This window comes from Marmota flaviventris, chromosome 3 (assembly GCF_047511675.1).
Source record: "Marmota flaviventris isolate mMarFla1 chromosome 3, mMarFla1.hap1, whole genome shotgun sequence".
Taxonomy (NCBI): domain Eukaryota; kingdom Metazoa; phylum Chordata; class Mammalia; order Rodentia; family Sciuridae; genus Marmota; species Marmota flaviventris.
Window position 1 is genome coordinate 76,066,792 of NC_092500.1, and position 22,751 is coordinate 76,089,542.

General features: G+C 32.5%; 1 protein-coding gene across 1 annotated transcript in view; it reads left to right on the forward strand.

Annotated features, from left to right (window-relative positions):
* Abcd2 (ATP binding cassette subfamily D member 2) overlaps nucleotides 1-17,465 on the forward strand; it is a 55,627-nt gene extending 38,162 nt beyond the window's left edge. Inside the window, exons 9-10 of the mRNA XM_071609971.1 lie at nucleotides 4,415-4,540; nucleotides 12,357-17,465. Of these exons, the coding sequence (XP_071466072.1) occupies nucleotides 4,415-4,540; nucleotides 12,357-12,576 (346 nt within the window). The 3' untranslated portion in view covers nucleotides 12,577-17,465. The remainder of the gene's footprint in view (nucleotides 1-4,414; nucleotides 4,541-12,356) is intronic.
* Nucleotides 17,466-22,751: the final 5,286 nt, after the last annotated feature.

Genomic DNA, 22,751 nt, shown 5'->3' on the forward strand with positions numbered 1-22,751 from the left:
TGCAGAGCAGGAGTTTACAAGGAACTATGTTACTCATTTTAAGTACTTATGTCTTGAGTAAAAAGGACTAAAATTGTGTATATAAATGAGGTGTGCGTTAGAGCAAATGCAACATTATTTTTTCCCTACATTTTTTTATTGGCATATTATAGTTGTACATGATTATGGGATTTGTTGTTACATATTTGTACATGAACATGATTTAACAATATAATTTGGCCAATATCATTGCTCAGCACTTCCTCCTCCCTCCCCATCTTGCATCCTCACTCATTCCTTTCTTCTACTGATATTCTATTTTCATGAGATTGCTCCCCCTTTCTTTTCCTTTTTGGTTTCCACATATGAGAAAATCTACAACTCTTAACATTCTGAGTTTGACTTATTTTACTTAATATAAAGGTCATAGACATTATGATTGTAGTCTTATCAAAAAGGCTGAACCTAAGTCTGATCAAGCTTTTCCCTCTAATTTACAGTTTACAGAAAAAATGAGAAGAACAAAATTTAGAGGGCCCCATGAATAAGCAACCAGATCAACTGAGACTAGGCAACATTTCTCCACAATTAAAGTCTTCAAAATGATTGCCAACTAGTTGCAAGTGTTCAACAAGAACTATTTTATATATATATATGTAATGATATATGTAATGATATATGTAATGATAAATGAATTGCTTAAATGGTATATTTAATGGTATAGAATGATAAATGAATTGCTTAAATGGTATATTTAAATGGTATAGAAGAAAACAATCAGAGATGGCATCAAATGAAAAGCTTCTGCATGGCCACCATGCCTAGCTTCTCTTCAGTTTTATTTTCTTTGCCATGCAGAAGCTTTTCATTTGATGCCATCTCATTTGTTAACTCTTGGAATTATTTCCTGAACTTTAAGGATCCTGCTGAGAAAATTATTGCCTATGCCTCTGTATTGGAGTGTTACCTATGTTTTCTTCTAGGAATAGGTCCAATGTTATTGAATGAGTTGCAGAACAAGCAGTAATACTTTTGTAAAGAACTTTTAAAAAACTAATCAAGAAAGCAAATATATATACAGATATATATATATATATATATATATATATATATATATATATATATATATAAAATAGTTCTTGTTGAACACTTGCAACTAGTTGGCAATCATTTTGAAGACTTTAATTGTGGAGAAATTATTAAACCTTTATTAAAAGAGAGAAATAGTAAAATGAACACCATATTCTTAATGCACTCACTCAATATGTCTATGTAAATTTGCTGCAATTGATTTACCTTATTTAAAAAAAATTGAGGTATTATAAAACATCTAAAGAATTTCTCCTTCTCCCTCCCCAACTACCTTTTAAACAATTGACTCATTTAAGAAACCAGGTCAGATGTCATATGAGAATGTTGCCTAGTCTCAGTTGATCTGGTTGCTTATTCATGGGGCCCTCTAAATTTTGTTCTTCTCATTTTTTCTGTAAACTGTAAATTAGAGGGAAAAGCTTGATCAGACTTAGGTTCAGCCTTTTTGATAAGACTATAATCATAATGTCTATCATTAAAAGAAGAATGTATTATTTAAATAATTTTCTTAAAATATGCTTATAAAAATATAGAATATTAAAAAGAATTTAAAAGCTGTTAATTAATTAGTAATAATTTCAAATTTTGGGATAAATTTCTTTTCAGTTTTGTTGGTACATAAAAGTTGATTGTAATTTTGTCTTAATGTAGCTATTTCATAAAGTATAACATATTCCTCTTTTATTTCATATTTTGATATGTGCATTCTGTATTATTGTGTAATAAGCTAGCCAGGGCTCTTATTGATACAAAATTTATGTTCCAAATGTAGATTGTAAGCATACTATTTGGTGACTTTTCATAAACATATGTACATTATATAACCAAACCTCCAACAATAGGATAGAGTATTTCTGTCACCTAAAAGTTCCCACATGCCCCTTTCCAATCATAAACCCCATAGACAAGTTTTAATCTGATTTCAATCATCATAAATTAGTTTTGCCTCATTCTATAACTTCATATAAATGAAATCATGCAGTATATATTTTCCTAACTACATGGGAGTTTTGTGAGAAAAATAATTTGTTGTGTTAATAGAATGATATTTGTAATAATGTACACGATTCGTGTAATAATATAGTGGGCTAAAAAGTATGAACCAGATTTTGCTAACTTGTAATTTTTAGTGAAGTATATTTTATTATGCCCCTTTCTTGACTCAGGGGTAAAGTTTGTGGCTTGACATTTAGGACCAGCTGTTACTCCTAATCACCCTAAATCTGTTTGGGTCTGGTTCATAAATATTCAGTAATACGATCACCCACATAGTTGGTGAAATGTAATATGGTAGAATGAAAAATGGACCATAAATTCTCACTGTTTCAGTGTATTTAAAAGTCAAACTTTGCAATAAAGGGCAAGAGGCTTTAATAAAGGTTGTTAACCCAAAGAAATTTCAAGTTCCTATAATTTGGAATAAATAGCTAATATTTGTATATCTAAAATATGTTGCATACAAAATGATAATGAGTAAAGATAAGTCACAAGTATATCTCTAGAAGGAAAACTTTGTGAATCATAGGTGATCAATGAAGACAAGTATTTGAAAAGCAGCATGTTTTGATAAAACAGAAAAGGAATTATAAAATTGAATCCAGTGAAAGGAAAGTATAATATTGAGGAACTACCTACCTCCTTTCATTCTCAAAGGAGTAACAAAAAGGTTATAATGCACAAGACTGGAGCTACCTAGAGAACTTTGGCAGAAAATACTAAGAATTACAGTAGTATACACTTTCCAAGAGGATTTTAATGTTTGAAGAATAAACCAAAACTACTGTCTTGAGGGAGATGAATTTGGTACTTAGGATAACCCAAGAGAAAAAGGAAGGAAATCAGGGAAATAATATTATCTAATGCTTAATTTAGGTACAACAGTACCAGATCTATTGCTTGGTATATTTAATTGCATCACCCCCAATTCTGTCAAGGAAATAAAACTGTGTGATTTATCTTACATCTGCTAGATTAAGGGTTGCTATGACAACAGAGTATAAAATGTACACTTTTTCTAATTCTAAAATGGCATCTCATCTCTGTTTAGCTCAAAGCACTCTGAAAAATAAGACAAAATAGAGTAAAAAAATTTTTGTTACTAAAAAGAGACTTACAACAAAATTTTTCCCAAACATTTCTTTTTTTATATTTTCTTTTTTTCTGTTTAAATAAAATAGTTGACAGAATACTGATCAATTCAGGCAAAGAAGTAATGCTTGAACAGTAACCAAAAGCCAAAGCTACTTTCATTAATGTTATCATGGGGAAGATGCAGTGGTCTTAGTGGGTGACAAGCAGTTTTAGAGTTCAAGGATATCTTCTATTAGCCTTGATTACCTGCCCCAGAATAGGCATGAGGATCCTATTAATAAGCAAAGACATATTAGAAAAGTAACTTGTAGTGTTGAGTAATTGTTTATGCAGAATGAGAAATTGCTATGATTACATGTTTTTTCTTTTCTTTGTCATTTATTTAAAAATATCTTCCTGAGGAAAATTGTCCTGATAAATTCTTATAACTGATTTTCAACCCTAAATGAATAGTAAAGTAGGAATTGGCTTTAGTCCCATTAACTAAGCTAAGTCTTGTTGAAAGAAGATGGGAAAAGGACAAAAGGATAAAATCAAGGGTATGGGGAAGAAAGGAAGAGCAATAAATAGGTGGAAACAGTGATAAAGTGAGAGGATATCTTTAATCCTACAGACATATTACCAAAGAAAAAATTGAGCTGGAAAAAATGTGTTGAGTGCACCAAAAAATATTTACTGACTTTTCCCCCTAAGAATTTGATCCTGAAGCATGGTCTCAATATTATGAAACTAAATATATACTCTAAATTTGCAAGTAGGCACATTCACTCTTGCACAGTCTTGTAATGATGAAATTCCATTAGTAATGCTTAGGTATTCACATTTCTGATAAAACAATCTTCTCATTAAATCTTTGGTAACAGGACTGTGACTGTTTAATAATTAGCTGCTGTAAGTGTACTTTGCATGTAATTAGTCAGACCTTGTCACCAAGAATGAAACTGCCTTCTACAGGAAAATGCACTTAGAAACCTGTCTCATCTTTCTTATGCTTCATATACATGATTAATTCATCTGCATGACAGCGAAGCTTATTGTATTGTGAGAAGGTTTCAGAAAATCTACTTTTATTTAAGAGGAATGTGATATTCTAGTCTAAGTAGAAAAAAATAACATTTTCACTTTATCACAACATTTAATAATGCCATCTTCTTTTGCTGCTTTGAAAGTGTTAGCATTGTAAATTGTATTGTTCAAAGAAAGATTTATACTTCATATAGGAAAATAATTTATTTGTGTTTATTTTTTAAAGACCAAAATATGCATTGCTGGATGAATGTACCAGTGCTGTCAGCATTGATGTTGAAGGAAAGATATTTCAGGCTGCAAAAGGGGCTGGAATATCCTTACTGTCTATAACACATAGGCCTTCTCTTTGGTAAGTGATTCCAATGCTAACTAATCTATAATAGATGTTTTTTCCTTGTTTCTTAGAGAACAACTTTCCTAAACTTTTTACTATAGAGTGTAAGGCATTTCTATTGTTTTCTACCTGTATTTTTCCTAAGTTTCTTCCTAGTAATTTAGTAACACATTCTGAACCTAATAATATAATCTTTAATATGTTAGAAATTATCATCATATTCCAGTAATTTTGAAAAATTTTGGAAAATCAGTGATTTCTTTGCACTTAAAATATTTGTAATGGTCCTAGCATTTACTGCAAAAAATATATTAATATGTTTTTATATTTTTCTTTTAGATCTTTCCTTTATAGTAAGGAAAAATAAACACCACAATTTACTCTGATATCTGCCTCCAAATTCTCTGAATTGAGGATGACACAGAGCTAGACGAGCACTCCTGAGCCATTTTGGCAGGAATCTATAATTTCCAGACAGACTCCCAAATTGACCACATTTTGGAATAATATAGTTATTTCTTAGTCCTGGTATTTTTCTGACCTCTATCAATGGATTTATTATGTTATCCTGTCTTTCAGTTCCTTTATTTAAATAGCCTAAAGAGATGTTAGAAGCATATTCAGTCATTGTTTTTTCAGTTGAAGGAAATAGTAGTTCTTTAAGCAAATAAAATCTTTAATGTTATGTATTTTAACAAGAGAATCATTTATTTAGTTGTAGCTACCCACAATACATTTCTTCATAAAATTAAACATCATGTTCTCTGTGAATTAGTTTAGCCATTTTAGGTTGTAGAAGTTCATCACTTCTCATTATATTTTCTCCCAGGGAAAGTAAAATTCTTACTTTCTCTAAAAAGATTTCAGAAGTAAGAAAAGACATATTATATTTTCCCTATAACAACAAATGGTAATTTGTTTTTAAATAATTTTAGTCTTTTTTATTATTATTTTTAGTTTTAACTTTATTTCATTTATTTATTTATGTGCAGTGCTGGGAATAGAACCCAGTGCTTCAAACATGGTAGGCAAGCACTCTACCACTGAGCCACAACCCCAACCCAACCAATGGTAATTGTTAATCTTAAAGATTAAAATCATTGAGGACATAGAAGAAACCATCAAAAGACTACCAACTAAGAAAATCCCAGGACCGGATGGGTATACAGCAGAGTTTTACAAAACCTTTAAAGAGGAACTAATACCAATACTTTTCAAGCTACTTCAGGAAATAGAAAAAGAGGGAGAACTTCCAAATTCATTCTACGAGGCCAACATCACCCTGATACCTAAACCAGACAAAGACACTTCAAAGAAAGAAAACTACAGACCAATATCTCTAATGAACCTAGATGCAAAAATCCTCAATAAAATTCTGGCGAATCGGATACAAAAACATATCAAAAAAATTGTGCACCATGATCAAGTAGGATTCATCCCTAGGATGCAAGGCTGGTTCAATATACGGAAATCAATAAATGTTATTCACCACATCAATAGACTTAAAAATAAGAACCGTATGATCATCTCGATAGATGCGGAAAAAGCATTCGACAAAGTACAGCATCCCTTTATGTTCAAAACTCTAGAAAACCTAGGGATAACAGGAACATACCTCAATATTGTAAAAGCAATCTATGCGAAGCCTCAGGCTAGCATCATTCTGAATGGAGAAAAATTGAAGGCATTCCCTCTAAAATCTGGAACAAGACAGGGATGCCCTCTCTCACCACTTCTATTCAACATAGTTCTCGAAACACTGGCCAGAGCAATTAGACAGACGAAAGAAATTAAAGGCATAAAAATAGGAAAAGAACAACTTAAATTATCACTATTTGCACGTGACATGATTCTATACCTAGCAGACCCAAAAGGGTCTACAAAGAAACTATTAGAGCTAATAAATGAATTCAGCAAAGTGGCAGGATATAAAATCAACACGCATAAATCAAAGGCATTCCTGTATATCAGCGACAAATCCTCTGAAATGGAAATGAGGACAACCACTCCATTCACAATATCCTCAAAAAAAATAAAATACTTGGGAATCAACCTAACAAAAGAGGTGAAAGACTTATACAATGAAAACTACAGAACCCTAAAGAGAGAAATAGAAGAAGATCTTAGAAGATGGAAAAATATACCCTGTTCATGGATAGGCAGAACTAACATCATCAAAATGGCGATATTACCAAAAGTTCTCTATAGGTTTAATGCAATGCCAATCAAAATCCCAACGGCATTTCTTCTAGAAATAGAGAAAGCAATCATGAAATTCATATGGAAAAATAAAAGACCCAGAATAGCAAAAACAATGCTAAGCAGGAAGTGTGAATCAGGCGGTATAGCGATACCAGACTTCAAACTATACTACAGAGCAATAGTAACAAAAACAGCATGGTACTGGTACCAAAACAGGCGGGTGGACCAATGGTACAGAATAGAGGACACAGAAACCAATCCACAAAACTACAACTATCTTATATTTGATAAAGGGGCTAAAAGCATGCAATGGAGGAAGGATAGCATCTTCAACAAATGGTGCTGGGAAAACTGGAAATCCATAAGCAACAAAATGAAACTGAATCCCTTTCTCTCGCCATGCACAAAAGTTAATTCAAAATGGATCAAGGAGCTTGATATCAAATCAGAGACACGCCGTCTGATAGAAGAAAAAGTTGGCTACGATCTACATACTGTGGGGTCGGGCTCCAAATTCCTCAATAGGACACCCATAGCACAAAAGTTAATAACTAGAATCAACAAATGGGACTTACTCAAACTAAAAAGTTTTTTCTCAGCAAAAGATACAATAAGAGAGGTAAATAGAGAGCCTACATCCTGGGAACAAATCTTTACTCCTCACACTTCAGATAGAGCCCTAATATCCAGAGTATACAAAGAACTCAAAAAATTAGACAATAAGAGAACAAACAACCCAATCAACAAATGGGCCAAGGACCTGAACAGGCACTTCTCAGAGGAGGACATACAATCAATCAACAAGTACATGCAAAAATGCTCACCATCTCTAGTAGTCAGAGAAATGCAAATCAAAACCACCCTAAGATACCATCTCACTCCAGTAAGATTGGCAGCCATTATGAAGTCAAACAACAACAAGTGCTGGCGAGGATGTGGGGAAAAGGGTACACTTGTACATTGCTGGTGGGACTGCAAATTGGTGCAGCCAATTTGGAAAGCAGTATGGAGATTTCTTGGAAAGCTGGGAATGGAGCCACCATTTGACCCAGCTATTCCCCTTCTCGGTCTATTCCCTAAAGACCTAAAAAGAGCATGCTACAGGGACACTGCTACATCGATGTTCATAGCAGCACAATTCACAATAGCAAGACTGTGGAACCAACCTAGATGCCCTTCAATAGATGAATGGATAAAAAAAATGTGGCATTTATACACAATGGAGTATTACTCTGCATTAAAAAATGACAAAATCATAGAATTTGCAGGGAAATGGATGGCATTAGAGCAGATTATGCTAAGTGAAGCTAGCCAATCCCTAAAAAACAAATGCCAAATGTCTTCTTTGATATAAGGAGAGTAACTAAGAATAGAGTAGGGACAAAGAGCATGAGAAGAAGATTAACATTAAACAGGGATGAGAGGTGGGAGGGAAAGGGAGAGAGAAGGGAAATTGCATGGAAATGGAAGGAGACCCTCAGGGTTATACAAAAGTACATACAAGAGGAAGTGAGGGGAAAGGGAAAAATAATACAAGGGGGAGAAATGAATGACAGTAGAGGGGGTAGAGAGAGAAGAGGGGAGGGGAGGGGGGATAGTAGAGGATAGGAAAGGCAGCAGAACACAACAGACACTAGTATGGCAATATGTAAATCAATGGATGTGTAACTGATGTGATTCTGCAATCTGTATATAGGGTAAAAATGGGAGTTCCTAACCCACTTGAATCAAAGTGTGAAATATGATATATCAAGAACTATGTAATGTTTTGAACAACCAACAATAAAAAATTTAAAAAAAAAGAAAAATATCAAAGAAGACCTCACTAAATGAGAAAATACCAAAATTTTTTAGGATCCTAATAAAAATTCCAATGTTGTAAATGTGTGTGAGGTGAACTTGATAAGCTACTACAAAAATATATGTAGAAATGTAAAGGGCTATGCCTAGCTAAGACTTTCTTAAAGAAAAATAAATATGTGGGAGAATTTGTTCCACTGAAGGTTAGCTCTTATTATAAAGGTGTAGTCTTTAATATATAAAACAACAGCATAAGAGTAGAAAAAAATAGCTCAACAGCATATATTAAAAATCTTAGAAACTAATTCATACACATATGGCATGCAATTTACTGCAAATATGGCATTACAGAACAGTGGTGGGTGAAATGCCTTTTTCCAAAAATGGTGTTGAAACAATTTAATATCTTTATGGATATAGATAGGAAAGAATGAAACTTATTCATTCCAAACACAAAAAGTCAACTTCAGGTAGATTATATAACTAAATATGAAATACAAAGCAATCAAATTGGGAAAATTTGATTGCTTTATAACCTAAAGAAAAATAAATATGTGGGAGAATTTGTTCCACTGAATGTTAGCTCTTATTATAAAGGTATTTTTATAATAAGATGTATTTTGTATTTTCTTTAAACCTTAATATAGGGAAAGATTTCTCAAATAGGACACATAAACCACACAGAACCACGAAGAAAATATTGATAAATATGACTGTATTGGAGTTTTTGTCAAAGACCACCATTAACAGGATATAAAAAGCAAGCCACGAAGTGAGAGAAAGCATTTGCAACATACAGAGCCAAAAGAGGTGTATGTCTTGAATTTCAAAAAAAAGAAAAGAAAAGAAACAAATTTCTTTAAAAACAAACAAAAAAAGCCAGATTGTTATGGTTTGGATGTGAAGAGTCCCCCCAAAGCTTACATGTGAGACATTGCAAGAGGGTTCAGAGAGAAAATGATTGGGTTGTGACAGCCTTAACCCAATCAGTGAATTAATCACCTGATGGGATTAATTGAGTCGTGATTGAAGGCAGGTAGGATGTGGCTGGAGGAGGTGTGGCATTGGGGGCATGCCTTTGGGGTACATATTTGTATCTGGCAAGTGGAGCATCTTTCTGCTTCCCAATCATCATATGAACTTCTTCCCTCTGCCACGTTCTTCCTCCATATTGTTCTGCCTTACCTGGAGACCTGAGGAATAAAGCCAGCTGTCAATGGACTGAGACTTCTGATACTTTGATCCCTCAAATAAACTTTTCCTCCTCTAAAAAAAAAAAAAAAGATTAAAATCAATACCAGTGTCTAAAAAAGTAAAACAATCATAAGCTTATTAAATTATTTGACTTCTATACTTTATCCTATTTGTGAAGGAAGCCTACAGATTATCTCCAAAGAGTCTCAGTTAAAATAGTGGTTTCTTTTTAATCACTTCAACTTTATGACCTTGAAATATTATTTTAGCTCATAAAATAGAACATGCCTTTGAATCTCAGGGCAAGAAACAACTGAACTGTTTGTTCCTCCCATGTAGAAATCAAGTAATGTTGTAGGACCAGAGTGATGAGTTAAACCTTCATTATACTTTGAAGGTAGAACTTGCTCAATATATGAATGACCACATTCTAAAATTACTCCTGGCTATAAATCTAAGGCTAGAAAAGTCCAAGGAAAGTTGAGAATGAAATAAACAATATGTACTTTTTTATTCCACAGTTTTTATTGGTGCATTATACTTATACATGATGGTAGAATTTGTTGTTACATATAACAAAATGAACTTTCTGCCATTACTTTTTCTTTTATTTGATGTTATATACTATTCTTTTGTTTTTGTTTTTCCATTACTTTGGTTTTTACTTCCATATTTTAGTAGAAGATTTTTTAAAATTTTCTCCTTGGTTTAGAAATACATTGTTTTCAATTAATTTTTGATATGATTCCATCCATTGGGAGGTCAAATTTTTGGAAAGCTCAAGAACCTAAAGCACATGGAAAAAATTAATCTGTGTCATACATAATCAAATTGCTGAATTTAAACTTTCAGCTCAATGGTGACTTTTTTAGCTATACTTTAACCTTGTTAAATTTCCTTTTATAATTACAGCATGTTATAAACATCCAGTCAAAAGTCGTGGGGGCTAAGGATATAGCTCAGTGGTAGAACACTTAATTAGTATTCATGAGGCCCTCAATTCAATCCTCAGTACAGCAAAAAATTGGGGTCAGGAGCTTAGGTAGAGCACTTGCCTAACACATGTGAGGCACTGTGTTTGATCCTTAGCACCACATAAAAATAAATAAATAAATAAATGCATTGTGTCCATCTACAACTTAAAAAATATTTTAACAAATTGGGGGCAATAGAAGCTAGATGTGGCAGCATGCGCCTATCATCCCAGAGCTCAGCAGGAGGATCATGAGTTCAAAGCCATACAAAATAGGGCTGAGGATGTTGCTCAGTGGCCAAGTGCCTCTGAGTTCAATCACCAGTACACACACACACACACAAAAAAAAAAAATGGAGGCAGTAGAACTCAAAAGTCTATTACTTGAAGAAGAAATAAACTCTACAATTCTATACAATGAAATATAATTTAGCCATAAAAATGAATGAAGTAATGATACATGTTACAACTGGCTGCACCTTGAAATAATTTTGATAAGTGAAAGAAGCCAGTGACAAAGGCAATGTAGTGTATGATTCCATGTATATGAAATATTCAGTCGAGGGAAATCTGATAAAGACAGAAAGGAAATTAGTGCTTGGCAGAAATTAGGTGAGAGGGGGAATGGGGTTACTGCTAATGGTTATATGGTTTCTTTGAGGGTTGAAGAAAATGTTCTGGAAGTATACATAATGGTGATGGTTAGATGAGCTTGTGAATATACTAAAAATCAATGAATTTTACATAAAGGGTAAATTTATGACATGTAAATTACATCCTAATTTGGAATAAAGGAACTTATTGAAAAGGCCCATTAGTTATGGGAAATAAAAATAGATGAGACCTAACTAGGAAACAAGAAAAAAAACTACAAAGAAAGAAAAACTGAAAAAAATGTGGGGCAGTAATGCAAGTTGACAAAATGTGGGTAGCTCAGTTATGGGAACCAGCTCTGCTAAATTTACTCTCTCCACACAATTCCCACAAATCCCAGAGACTAGTGACTTCAGACTCCCATTAGGAGAAGATACATTGTCTCTTATCTCATCAATAATAATCTCTATACTGATGTGCAATTCCTAAATATGCAATTGAACCATGATAAAAGAGATTATATGAAGACATAGAAGTATTTTTAAAATATTTCTGTCAAAGATTTCATCTTTTAAAAAGTGTTTCTAAACTTCAATTATTGAGAAATTTTTAATTATGTAGAACTTCTACCAAAAGAAGGATTATTCATGAATTACTATTGTATTTTATTTTCCAAGAAGTTTGTCTCTGCATGATCTTTTTAATTTTTACTTTCTTTCCTCAGTTTCCTTTTCTTACTTCCATTCTAAGAATGCTTTATTATTTATTCAGGAGCCAAAAAGGTTGTGAAGGTAAATTAATACATGTAACAGCATAGTCTTTCTTTTAATTCACATATACTCAGAATATAAAGGAATGATAAAAGTCAGTAAAACTTCCTAGGTATTGGATTTTTGTATTTTAAAAAATTACAGTATATAACTTTTTGAGATATGCTTGAAAATCAAATGTAAAATAGGCACCTCTACTTAAAATTTACCTTTGCATATCAGTTAGAATTATAAACCAATAACTAAAATGGTTTTTCATATTTGTAGCTAATAATATTATTTCATTTTAATTATGCAGGAAATACCATACTCATTTATTACAATTTGATGGTGAAGGAGGTTGGCGCTTTGAACAATTGGATACTGCTATCCGTTTAACATTGAGTGAAGAAAAACAAAAGCTAGAATCTCAGCTAGCCGGAATTCCCAAAATGCAGCAGAGACTCAATGAACTATGTAAAATTTTGGGAGAAGACTCAGTGCTGAAAACAATCAAAAATGAAGATGAAATATCCTAATTTATTTTGACATGTTTTTAGTTAATTTTTTGGTAAAGGCTCAAGAGACACTCTATTATAGTGCATGCACTGTGTTAAGCTAAGCACAGAAAAAACAAAGCCAGCAAGAAATGTTTTATATTATTTTAGCATCAAGGAAGTATATAATCTAACTTTTCAGAGGAAAATAAACAAATGTATCATGTAAGATTAGTCATTATGACTTATACTAATTCCTAGTGGAAGCCTAATTCACCTGCAAAACAAGATTTTCTAGGTGAATTCTTGATGAATAGAATAATACCAGGTTTTTCTGTATGTCATATGTCTGAAGTTCTTAACATGGAAATATCTTGGAAATGAAGCAATTTAAGAGCACCATTTGGGTTGATACCGGGGACATAAAAATAGAGCATTGAGAACCATTTAAGTCCATTCATCAATGATATACTAGGTTTATTAGCTAGAATTAATTTACATCATTGCTAGAGGCCAACTAAACCTATATAAAAATAGCTGACAGTTTAATAATTTCAGTATAAAAAAATTATTTTAATGGCAGTGGTTGAAAGAAAAAGGCATGGCTAAATAAGTATAAAATACCACAATTCAAAAATTTTAGGCTTTGAGCATCTCAATGCAAACATAAAAATTCTAATCAGAATCTTGCATATTTAAAAGAGAATTGCCAAGACAAAAAAGGCATATCCAAATGTTTGCCTCATTCTGTTACTTTACTTGGCAGAATAATCTATTACAATTCTGTCCAGAAATACTGTTTTTGTGTCCAAAGGAGGAGTCCAAAATTTTAGAAATGTGCTGTAATATATAGATTGTGAAAGTCACAATAATATTAGCAAATATTGGAATATAATACTTTATAGTTCACAATTCTCATTTATATAATTTCATTTTAATGTTTGTAGCAGTCTTTTGAGACATTATTTTTTCTATTTTCCTTTTAAGAAAATTGACACTCAGATTTACCTAATCATGTAATTTATTTACAAACAGATCCAGGAAACAAAAGAAGTTCTCCTGACTCTTCAATCCAGTGTGATTACTACCATTGTTCTTTAAAATTCACAGGGCTATAATATCAATAAAAATTAGGAGTGAGCTATAGATTGCAGGGAGTGGGACTTCAGGCAGGGAAAGGGGTGAAAGCAAAAAATACTAGAAATAAAATTTAGATGAGAAAAGAAAATATGTTTTGTAATGTTATTATTATTTGGTAATGGTTCATAAGAAATGAAAATTATCTGGAAAGGTCATTGGTCTATGGTTTAAAATGAGCCAAGGAAGGTAGCAAATTTTTCAGCAACTGTGCTCTTACTCAATATTGATATACCTCCAAGACTTCAGCAATTAGAATGGCAGTTAGTAGTGTTTAGGTACTTTAATATTATTGAATATAATGACAAATAATCTACATGGTTTAGTCATTTGAAATAGATTCTTATCTATTGTGTCCCTTGGAGTTGGAAGTACAAGAGCCAGGACTGATACTTTAATCACTTGCTCTCTATGCTACCATGTTAATGGGCCATTAAAAATTGGAATGATCAGTTATTAGTGGCTTAGAATTTTATTTGCATATTTAGACACAGCCATCATGAATGCTAAGTCAGTGATTCTTAAGCTTTTATAGGAGATAGAATACCTGGAAGTCATAAATGATGAGATGATTGTTGTAGAACCTCATAGCACTTCCACATTTTTAGTTCTCCATGATAACTAGGACATTTTAAATTACAATAAATGTTCCCATCTTACATGAAATAATGCAACATAAGCGTCAAAATCAGTATATTTGTACAAGTTTTTCTTTTAGTATCACTAACACTGATTTATTCATTTATCTATTACTAGTATCTTATTAGAAAAGTGAGGCAGGTATTCAAGAGTTTTTAGAAAAAGCATAGAACCAAACTTAATAAAAATTATTCCTTAGTCTTAAGAGCTATATTAGCAGTTATCAGTTTATACTGCTGTAAGGAGAAAACTTTGAGGCCAATGACACGTTAACTTTAAAAATACAAAAAAGAAAAGCTCTTATTTGAAACATGCATAAATTTTATGCCTTAACTTTCATAATTTAAAAATTAAACACTTCAGACCTAATATTGTGTATTTTGAAACTTTGTAAAGAATGCCAATACAAATATTATACCTGAAGTTAATCCTTACTTAATATATGCTAACATACTGAAATAAAAAAGACTCATTTAGTATACAGAACTCAAGGATGTTTCAAATTCTTTATTAAAAACTCCATACATTATAGTTTAAATGTTGAAGTTCTAAGATAAAGAGGTTTTCTGTGAGCTTTTTTGTGTGTGCCTATATATATATATTTTTTTTAATTCTTCCTCAGGACCAATAACCTCTAATTTGGAGAGAAAAAAATATCTCATGAATTTGTATTTATATACCATTCAACTGCTTCCAAATGGTCCTATGGGTATACCATATGATTACTCTTCTTATAGCTACATTTTGTGAAAAACATGAAGAAGATTGAGAAACTCAATAGCATCTTTGAATATAACAAATAACAAATGAAGGAAGGGAAAAGAAATATTTCAATTTTCAAGCTATTTGCCCAAACTTTTGACTTATCTTTATTTTTATTAAAATAGGCACCTAATGAGCTTTATTACAAAATATACATTTTGGGGTTAACTTTTACTTGTGGAAAATAAGCTTCATCCTATCAAAATACCACATTATTTTTCTACAGCATATAGTGTTAAGCCCAGCATGAATCTAAAATAGTTTGTGCTCTTATAAACAGGATAATGTCTAAAAATCCCTTGAATAATCTTAAGGAGAATGATATATCTTGAAAATCAACCCAAGTTTTCATTGTTTACAGTGGAAATGGTTTCCCCTTGATAGTAATTTGATTTTTGTTTCAAATATAGTTCTGTCAGTAAAAGCATAAATGAACACGTGAGTTTTTGAAACATTGGTTCCAAGTATAATTTCATATTTTGGCAATATTCTTAGCTTATTACAATATTTGGAATGATTTTTTGATTCCGTAAGCCTAAAAAAATCTGTTACACATTGGAATCCAAATCCAGAGAATGTAGCATACTTCTGAGATGTGCATAAAGTGATAAGTTGTTAAATTATTTAGTAAAAGAGATGCTTTAAAATAATTCTGAGAAAAAAAATGATTCTCATTTAAAAGTATAAATTACTTTCAAATTTATCCATGGTATTTATAGTTCTGGTGATAGACATCTGAATATGCTGAATATGTTTTGAAGTTGTAAATCTAATATTTACCACATGAAAGCTTTCTGGTGGATATATCAAATATTTTTATTAAAAAGAAATCCCTTCTTCATTGTTGGTAGCTTTCCTCATTACAAAATACAGAGGGGATTTATAGTTTTTATTGTGAAATTTTCAAAAAGACTTGGCCACTTATCAGCTAAAGTTGTGTTAATGAAAGTGAATGAGAAAAAAATGTCCTAATGGTAAAAATCACTATGTAGCTAATCAAGAATATGGCTATATGTGAATGCATGGTAATAAAGTCTCCATCCAATGTGTAGTTACTTAAGATTACCATTTCTTAAGAATTCCCTAATTATCATGACAAAGCCTTGATTCATCAAAGGCTTTACAAATTATTCCAGTGATATAAAATGCCCTATTTCTGCTTTCACTGACTGCTATGATAATGTCTAAATACACATCAGGTACAAGATCATATGGTGCAAAACCTTGTGTAGTATTATGCAGAAGAGCCACCAAATAGTTGATTAAATATTAATTTACTGTATTCATTCAAAACATTTATGATGTTCTGACTTATGAATAAACAAAATGTGGTACTTGTAACAAGAGTACAGTCCACTGAAAATTAAAAAATGAGAACCCTCAGAAAAACTCAATAGCTACAATTTTTATTTACCAAGTAGGCACAAAGCATTGCATATACACTGACTAAGTAAATCTTCGCAAAATTTTAATGAAAGAGAAAAGTGAGGCCAGAACGGTTAAATAATTTATCCAACTTCACATAACATCCAAGTTACAGAGTGAAATTTGAACCTAACAACATTTGTTTACAAAGTCTATGTAACTTCACAGCACCCCTTCTCAATTATTCTAGGCCATTATTCATTATTGTTGTTTTTAACTGAAATTGTAAGTATAATTTTAACTGACTCAAGGTGTCTGGTTAGCAAACCAATGCATGTTTTTATCTTAAAAGGAAATTTACGTAGCACAACTTACAATTGTTTTATTACAAATTATGAATGTTATCCTATGGAGCACGGAGGACATAAGACAACTTTTCAAATGTTTTGAGAAAGAAATGTCTGAACTGATTATAATTAATTCACTCAGTTACACACACATTCCAGTTACTATACTTGGGATTCAGAGATGAGCAAGGCATACCTGGTCTTAGAACTTGTGAAACATGTTACTAGATCTGGATTAAATATTGTAAGCCTGTTGGATGTTGTAGTTCCACATAAATGTCATATTTGTTTTGTGATATGTTTTTAGTTCTTGTATGTCATGCCTAAGACCATTCTGTTGAAACCTTTAAGCAATAAACATTCTGACTGCAGGATTTCCTTGATTATACACTGTGAGCTTCGTAACCCTCATGCCCTCCAACTTGGTCTAAATTATAGGACCCAATAAAACCAGTTTGTAGGACTGTGTTATCCTTCCACCAGTATGTGCATGGTCCCATGCATTTAAATGCTGTCTTGAAACTTGAGAAATACCATCTTCTCAAGTTCAAACCATGTAAAATGAAACAACTTTGTACTTTCAAAAATATGTGTCTTATGTTAACACAAAATGCAGATGACCATAGTAAGAAAGTTCTAATAAAACTAATAAAAAACTTTCAAAGTTAAGCATATTTTAAAGTTACATTGTCTATTTCACTACATGTGACCCAAAATAAATTAAGTATTCACCTTGTATGTTTTATGTGATTAATACTTAAAAAATAGATTGTGTGGCAATGAATATTGTTAAATACTAAATAATATTGACTTTGCATTATTGTTTAATTATAGTTAGTGTAATCCATATAAAATAGGGAAGAAACGTACAGCACATATATTTCATCCTTATATATCACATGTATTAATCTTGATAATTAAAGTGTATCAGATGTAGACATTATACCAATATAGACAACTAAAGAACTGTCTTAAAGTTTGCATAGGGAAGGGTCAAAAAAGTCCTCTAATCGGGTGACTTCTTATGGGCAAGCTGATATAATGGAAACTTTTCAACATGCAGATGCTGATAATTCCAGAGTGACAGGACTTTAAAGTCCCTTTGTTTAGGTTAGCTTGTTGCCTGATATGGGACAAGTTTCCAAGAGTCATGTCTAGATAGATAAGGTTAACATAGAGTCAAGCACATACATGTAACTTTCTGCAAACTGACATACCACACGGGCATGCCTGTGCTCACACATGTATGATCCCTTGCAAGTTTAATACAAAGCAACAAAGATATTGAGGACTTAAATAACTGAAGAATTCTTTATTGTGGTAAAACACACATGCACATACATGACAAGATTCTCATCTTTAGCAATTTTTAGCATACAATTCAGTATTGTTAAATATATTCACAGTGTTGTAAAACAGATTTCTAAAATCTTTTTTCTTGCAAATCTAAATTTATATATCCATTAAACAATTCCCCTTTATCCCTCTCCCTCCCTGGTAATTACCATTCTATTTTCTGTTTCTACAAACTTTACTTTAGATAACTCATATGAATTAGATCATGCAGTATTTATCTTTTCTAGACTCGTCCAAGGTTCATAATTGTTGTAGTGTGACAGGATTCTCTCCCTTTTTAAGGATAAAAAATATCATATATACAGGCCATATTTGCTTTGGGGATGCTTCTACTTACTAGCTATCATGAAATCATGAATAGTGCTACAGGAATGAACACAAGTGTACAATTATCTTTGTACTCTGCTTTTACTTCTTTTGGAAATATACCCCACAGCAAATCACTGAATTTTAAATTTTTATTTTGTGTGTGTGTGTGTGTGTGTGTGTGTGTGTGGAAAGTCCATTTTTTTCAGAGTGGTGGCACCATTTTGTAAATTCACCAGAAGTGCACAAAACTTACAATTTGTCCACATCCTTGCCCATACTCATTATTTTCTACTTTTTGACAGTAGCCATCCTAATGTGGTTTTGATTTCCATTTCTCTCATAATTAACAATGTTGAACATCTTTTCATATGCTTTTGCCCATTTGTATATCATCTTCAGAGAAATGTCTTTTTAAGTCTTTGCCTAATTTTTTTTTTTGAGAGAGAGAGAGAGAGAGAGAGAGAGAGAGAGAGTTTTTTAAATATTTATTTTTCTTTAGTTTTTTCGGCGGACACAACATCTTTGTTTTTGTATGTGGTGCTGAGGATCGAACCCGAGCCGCACGCATGCCAGATGAGCGCGCTACTGCTTGAGCCACATCCCCAGCCCCTTTTGCCTAATTTTTTTAATATAAAATTAACACTTGTTTCATGGCATTCAGGGCCCACCATGATCTGCCTCCATCTGTTTCCTCTGCTTTCAAATAGCTTTCTCCCTTAACCTCTCTTCCATTCTTTGGCTCATCTCCTTCCCTGGACATGGTAGGTGTTACCTCTTATATTTCTCCTTATTCATTATTTTTTAAATTAATTTTATGTTCTCAGCCAAGAAGATTCTTCCCTACCATCTTCATCTGTCAAAAGCCTATATTGCTTTAAGTACACTTAAAATTCATTCTAGTTATATATATATTATTTTTTTCTTTTTTTATGCTTGCAGAGTACTTTATTTAAAATCCTATTATTACATTTATCACATGCTACCTTTTTATTATTTGTGTAGTATATACATTCCTACTCATTTAACCAATCACTTGTCACATAATCTTAGACTATTCAATAGTCTCCCAACAGGTACCCTCTCCAACATATTACCCAGTTTTACTTTTTTATAAGACTTATTATTTCCATTTGTTATATTCACTTACTTGTTAATTGATTTTTCTCTGCATATCAGGTTTGCCATCCTTACACTATAAACTCTGTGGGCTAGGAATCTTGCTTACCTTATTTACTGTAGTATTCATGGCACTTTAAACAATACATGGCAGGTGGAGGATACTTAAGAAAAGTATTTGCTCAAGAGGGACATAAATGAATAAGTGAACAAATGAATTAAACAGAGCAAACAAACACAAATATATGATTAAAGAATGAAAATGAATTTGTAAGAATGAATAAAATCACTGAAAGAAGATGTAAAAAAGAGTATGCTTTTTTCCTTTACATTCTTGCTCCTTCACCCCACACTGCTTTTTTTTTTCTTTTTCTCTGTCAAAGAGAAAAATTGAACATCTTAAGAATTTCATACTATTTGCTTCATCCATTTTCTTTCTCCTCTCCAAATTAAATTAAAAATTAATCCACTGGCTTTAATCTCAACAAGATGCTGATTATAGAAGTTCCATGAATATTTCTTCTAATTCCCTGATTCAATAGAAATTAGATATTACATTAACTGTGTAAGCAGATCACTTAGCTCCATTCTTTCTTTTTCTCTTTAATCATCAAAAGACTACCCTTCCTCATTCTGCTTCATTAGATATTTCTCAGTATCCCTCAGGTCAGGTGAATTCGTAGTTTCTATACTGACATTAGTATCATTCCCAGTGATCATAAGGAGGTGTTTCCTCAAGTTAAGAGTCTTGAATAGACTTCTACTTCATTCATGTTTATATAAAGTTCAACACCAACAGAACAATCCTAATACCCACTGAATCCTGATTTAAAAAAAAAAAAAAACATTCAAAGCAGAAAGCAAATTTCTGGAGCCCATTAGAAATGCAGCACCTCTGTCTCCACACCACATGCCTCAGGTATAGGTTTGTGCAGTGATTAGGAACACAGGTTCTGGAGAAATACTGCTCCAAAGAGTCCTGCCTCTGCCACCTACCTGCTGAGCATATTACTTAACCTCTCTGTGCCTCAGGTTTCTCATTTTTTAGATGGAGATAATAACAGTACTTACCTCATAGCCTGTTGTGAGGACTAAATATATTAGTATTTATGAGGTTCTGAGGAGAGAGCTTGACATAAGATTATAGTTACTATTAGTTAGGCACATACTGGGATGCATTATGTAAATATGGGATGCATCAGATAAATAAAAATATGATCAGCATCCCTCAGGAAATGACCATTTTGATTGAGTCATAGAATAGGGAAGGATAATTTGGGCGAAGGGGTTGTCCTTTTGAGTTAAAAGACTCTGGTTGTAAGTTGCTACGAAACATGAAACTTTACTCTTATCATGATTCATTTTATATTTTGTCTTTTCCCACAGAAGACTGCATCTTTTCCTACCTAAATCAGTTGCTCCTACGAATTATCCTTGGCATCATCTCCTTCCTCTTATTCCATACATAACTCACCAAAAAACCTGGTCATTTTGTCTCCTTAATAATAGCTTTCAAATTAGTCCACTTCATTTCATGTTTATCATCATTATAAAAGTTCAAGGGACAATAGTTTCCTTTGGCCTAGACTACTACCATTGCTCCTTAACTGATCTTACTGTATCCATTAAATAATTCCACTGATCTAGTCTTACAACTTAAAAAAATTTAAATGTGACATTGGACATATATTGAAAACTGAACAAGACATAAACATTAACTCTGTACATTATCACAAATTAGAACCATGTCAGCACTGCAGAAGCCCACCTTATGCTATCTCCAATCATTAGCCCTTCTCTTCACTCCTTCTTGTATTACCACTATCCTGACTTCAAATACCACATCAGTTTTATGTGCTTTTTAACTTCATACCCATAGCATCATGCTGTATCTGTGTTTGAATTCTTTATTTGCATGAAGTTCATACAGGTTGTAGTGTATAGTTGTAATTCATTCATTTCGTCTATTATATAGTAATCCATTGCATACTTACACTACAAACTATTTACCCCTCTCTTGATGGACATCTGGTCTGTTTCTAGTTTAGGATTATTAAGAACTGTGAACTACTATGAACATATCTGTTCATGTCACATGCTGCGCATGGACACTCATTTATCTTGGGCCCATCCATGTTAGTTGCAGTAGCCACAGTGACCTTTTCCCAATGCAAATCTAATCTTGTGATTCTTCAGCGACTTTCAATAACTCATAAGAAAGACTAAAATCCTTAATTTGACCAACAGTGCTTTGCATAATATGTAGTCCCTCCTTCAAGCCTAATCTCCAATCCTACCATCTCTGCTTTCAGGTCCTTCTTTCCTTTCCTGGAGTAGAAGATGCTCCCCCCCATCATAAGATCTATTATTGTTATCCCATCTGCCCAGATGATTGCCCTTCTGCCTCCTTCCCTAGCTTACTCATTCTTTTTTTTTCAGATTTCAGTTCTGTCTTCAATCCCACAGGCAATTTTCTCTCTCTTTTCCAGTTTATTTTTCATAACACAACCTACTTCTTCTTATCATTTGTAACAGTTGTTAATTTTATTTCTCTTTATCTAGTCACCATCTCCCATGCTCCTTTCATACTAGATCATCATTTTCATAAGGACAAGGACTATTGAGTTTGCTTTTGTTTGTTTAATTGGTTTTAGATTTTACCTTAGTCTTCTGCCTAGCCCAAAATAAGAACTTAATAAATATTGCTCAAAGAATAAACGAATGAGTGAAATTCCCACTCTATAGTTTGTACAGGGGCTGTAAGAATTAAGATGGTGCTGAGGATACAGCTCAGTTGTAGAGCATTTGCTTAGTATGTACATGGCCCTGAGTTTGATCTCCAGCATGGTGAAGAAGGAGGAGGAGGAGCAGAGGAAGAAGGTGGAGAAGGTTAAATATCAGAGAATTGGTTTAGTCAATTATTTTTCCGAAAGAACAGCAAAACTTTCCATTTTTCTTAAGAATCTTTCAGGCTACTTTTTAGCTTCAATTAAAGTCTGAACTTGGTTCATTCTATGTATATAAAAATGTTAGCTTAATTTTACCAGATCTAAATTATATTCTATGGACAGACTTACATATGTCTTTTCTTAAAATGAAGCTTAAACATGAGAATAGATTTGTGTCTTTCTATATTGGTGACATGTTGATGGTGGCACCTATCCAGAGTAGCTCTTAGGCACAGAG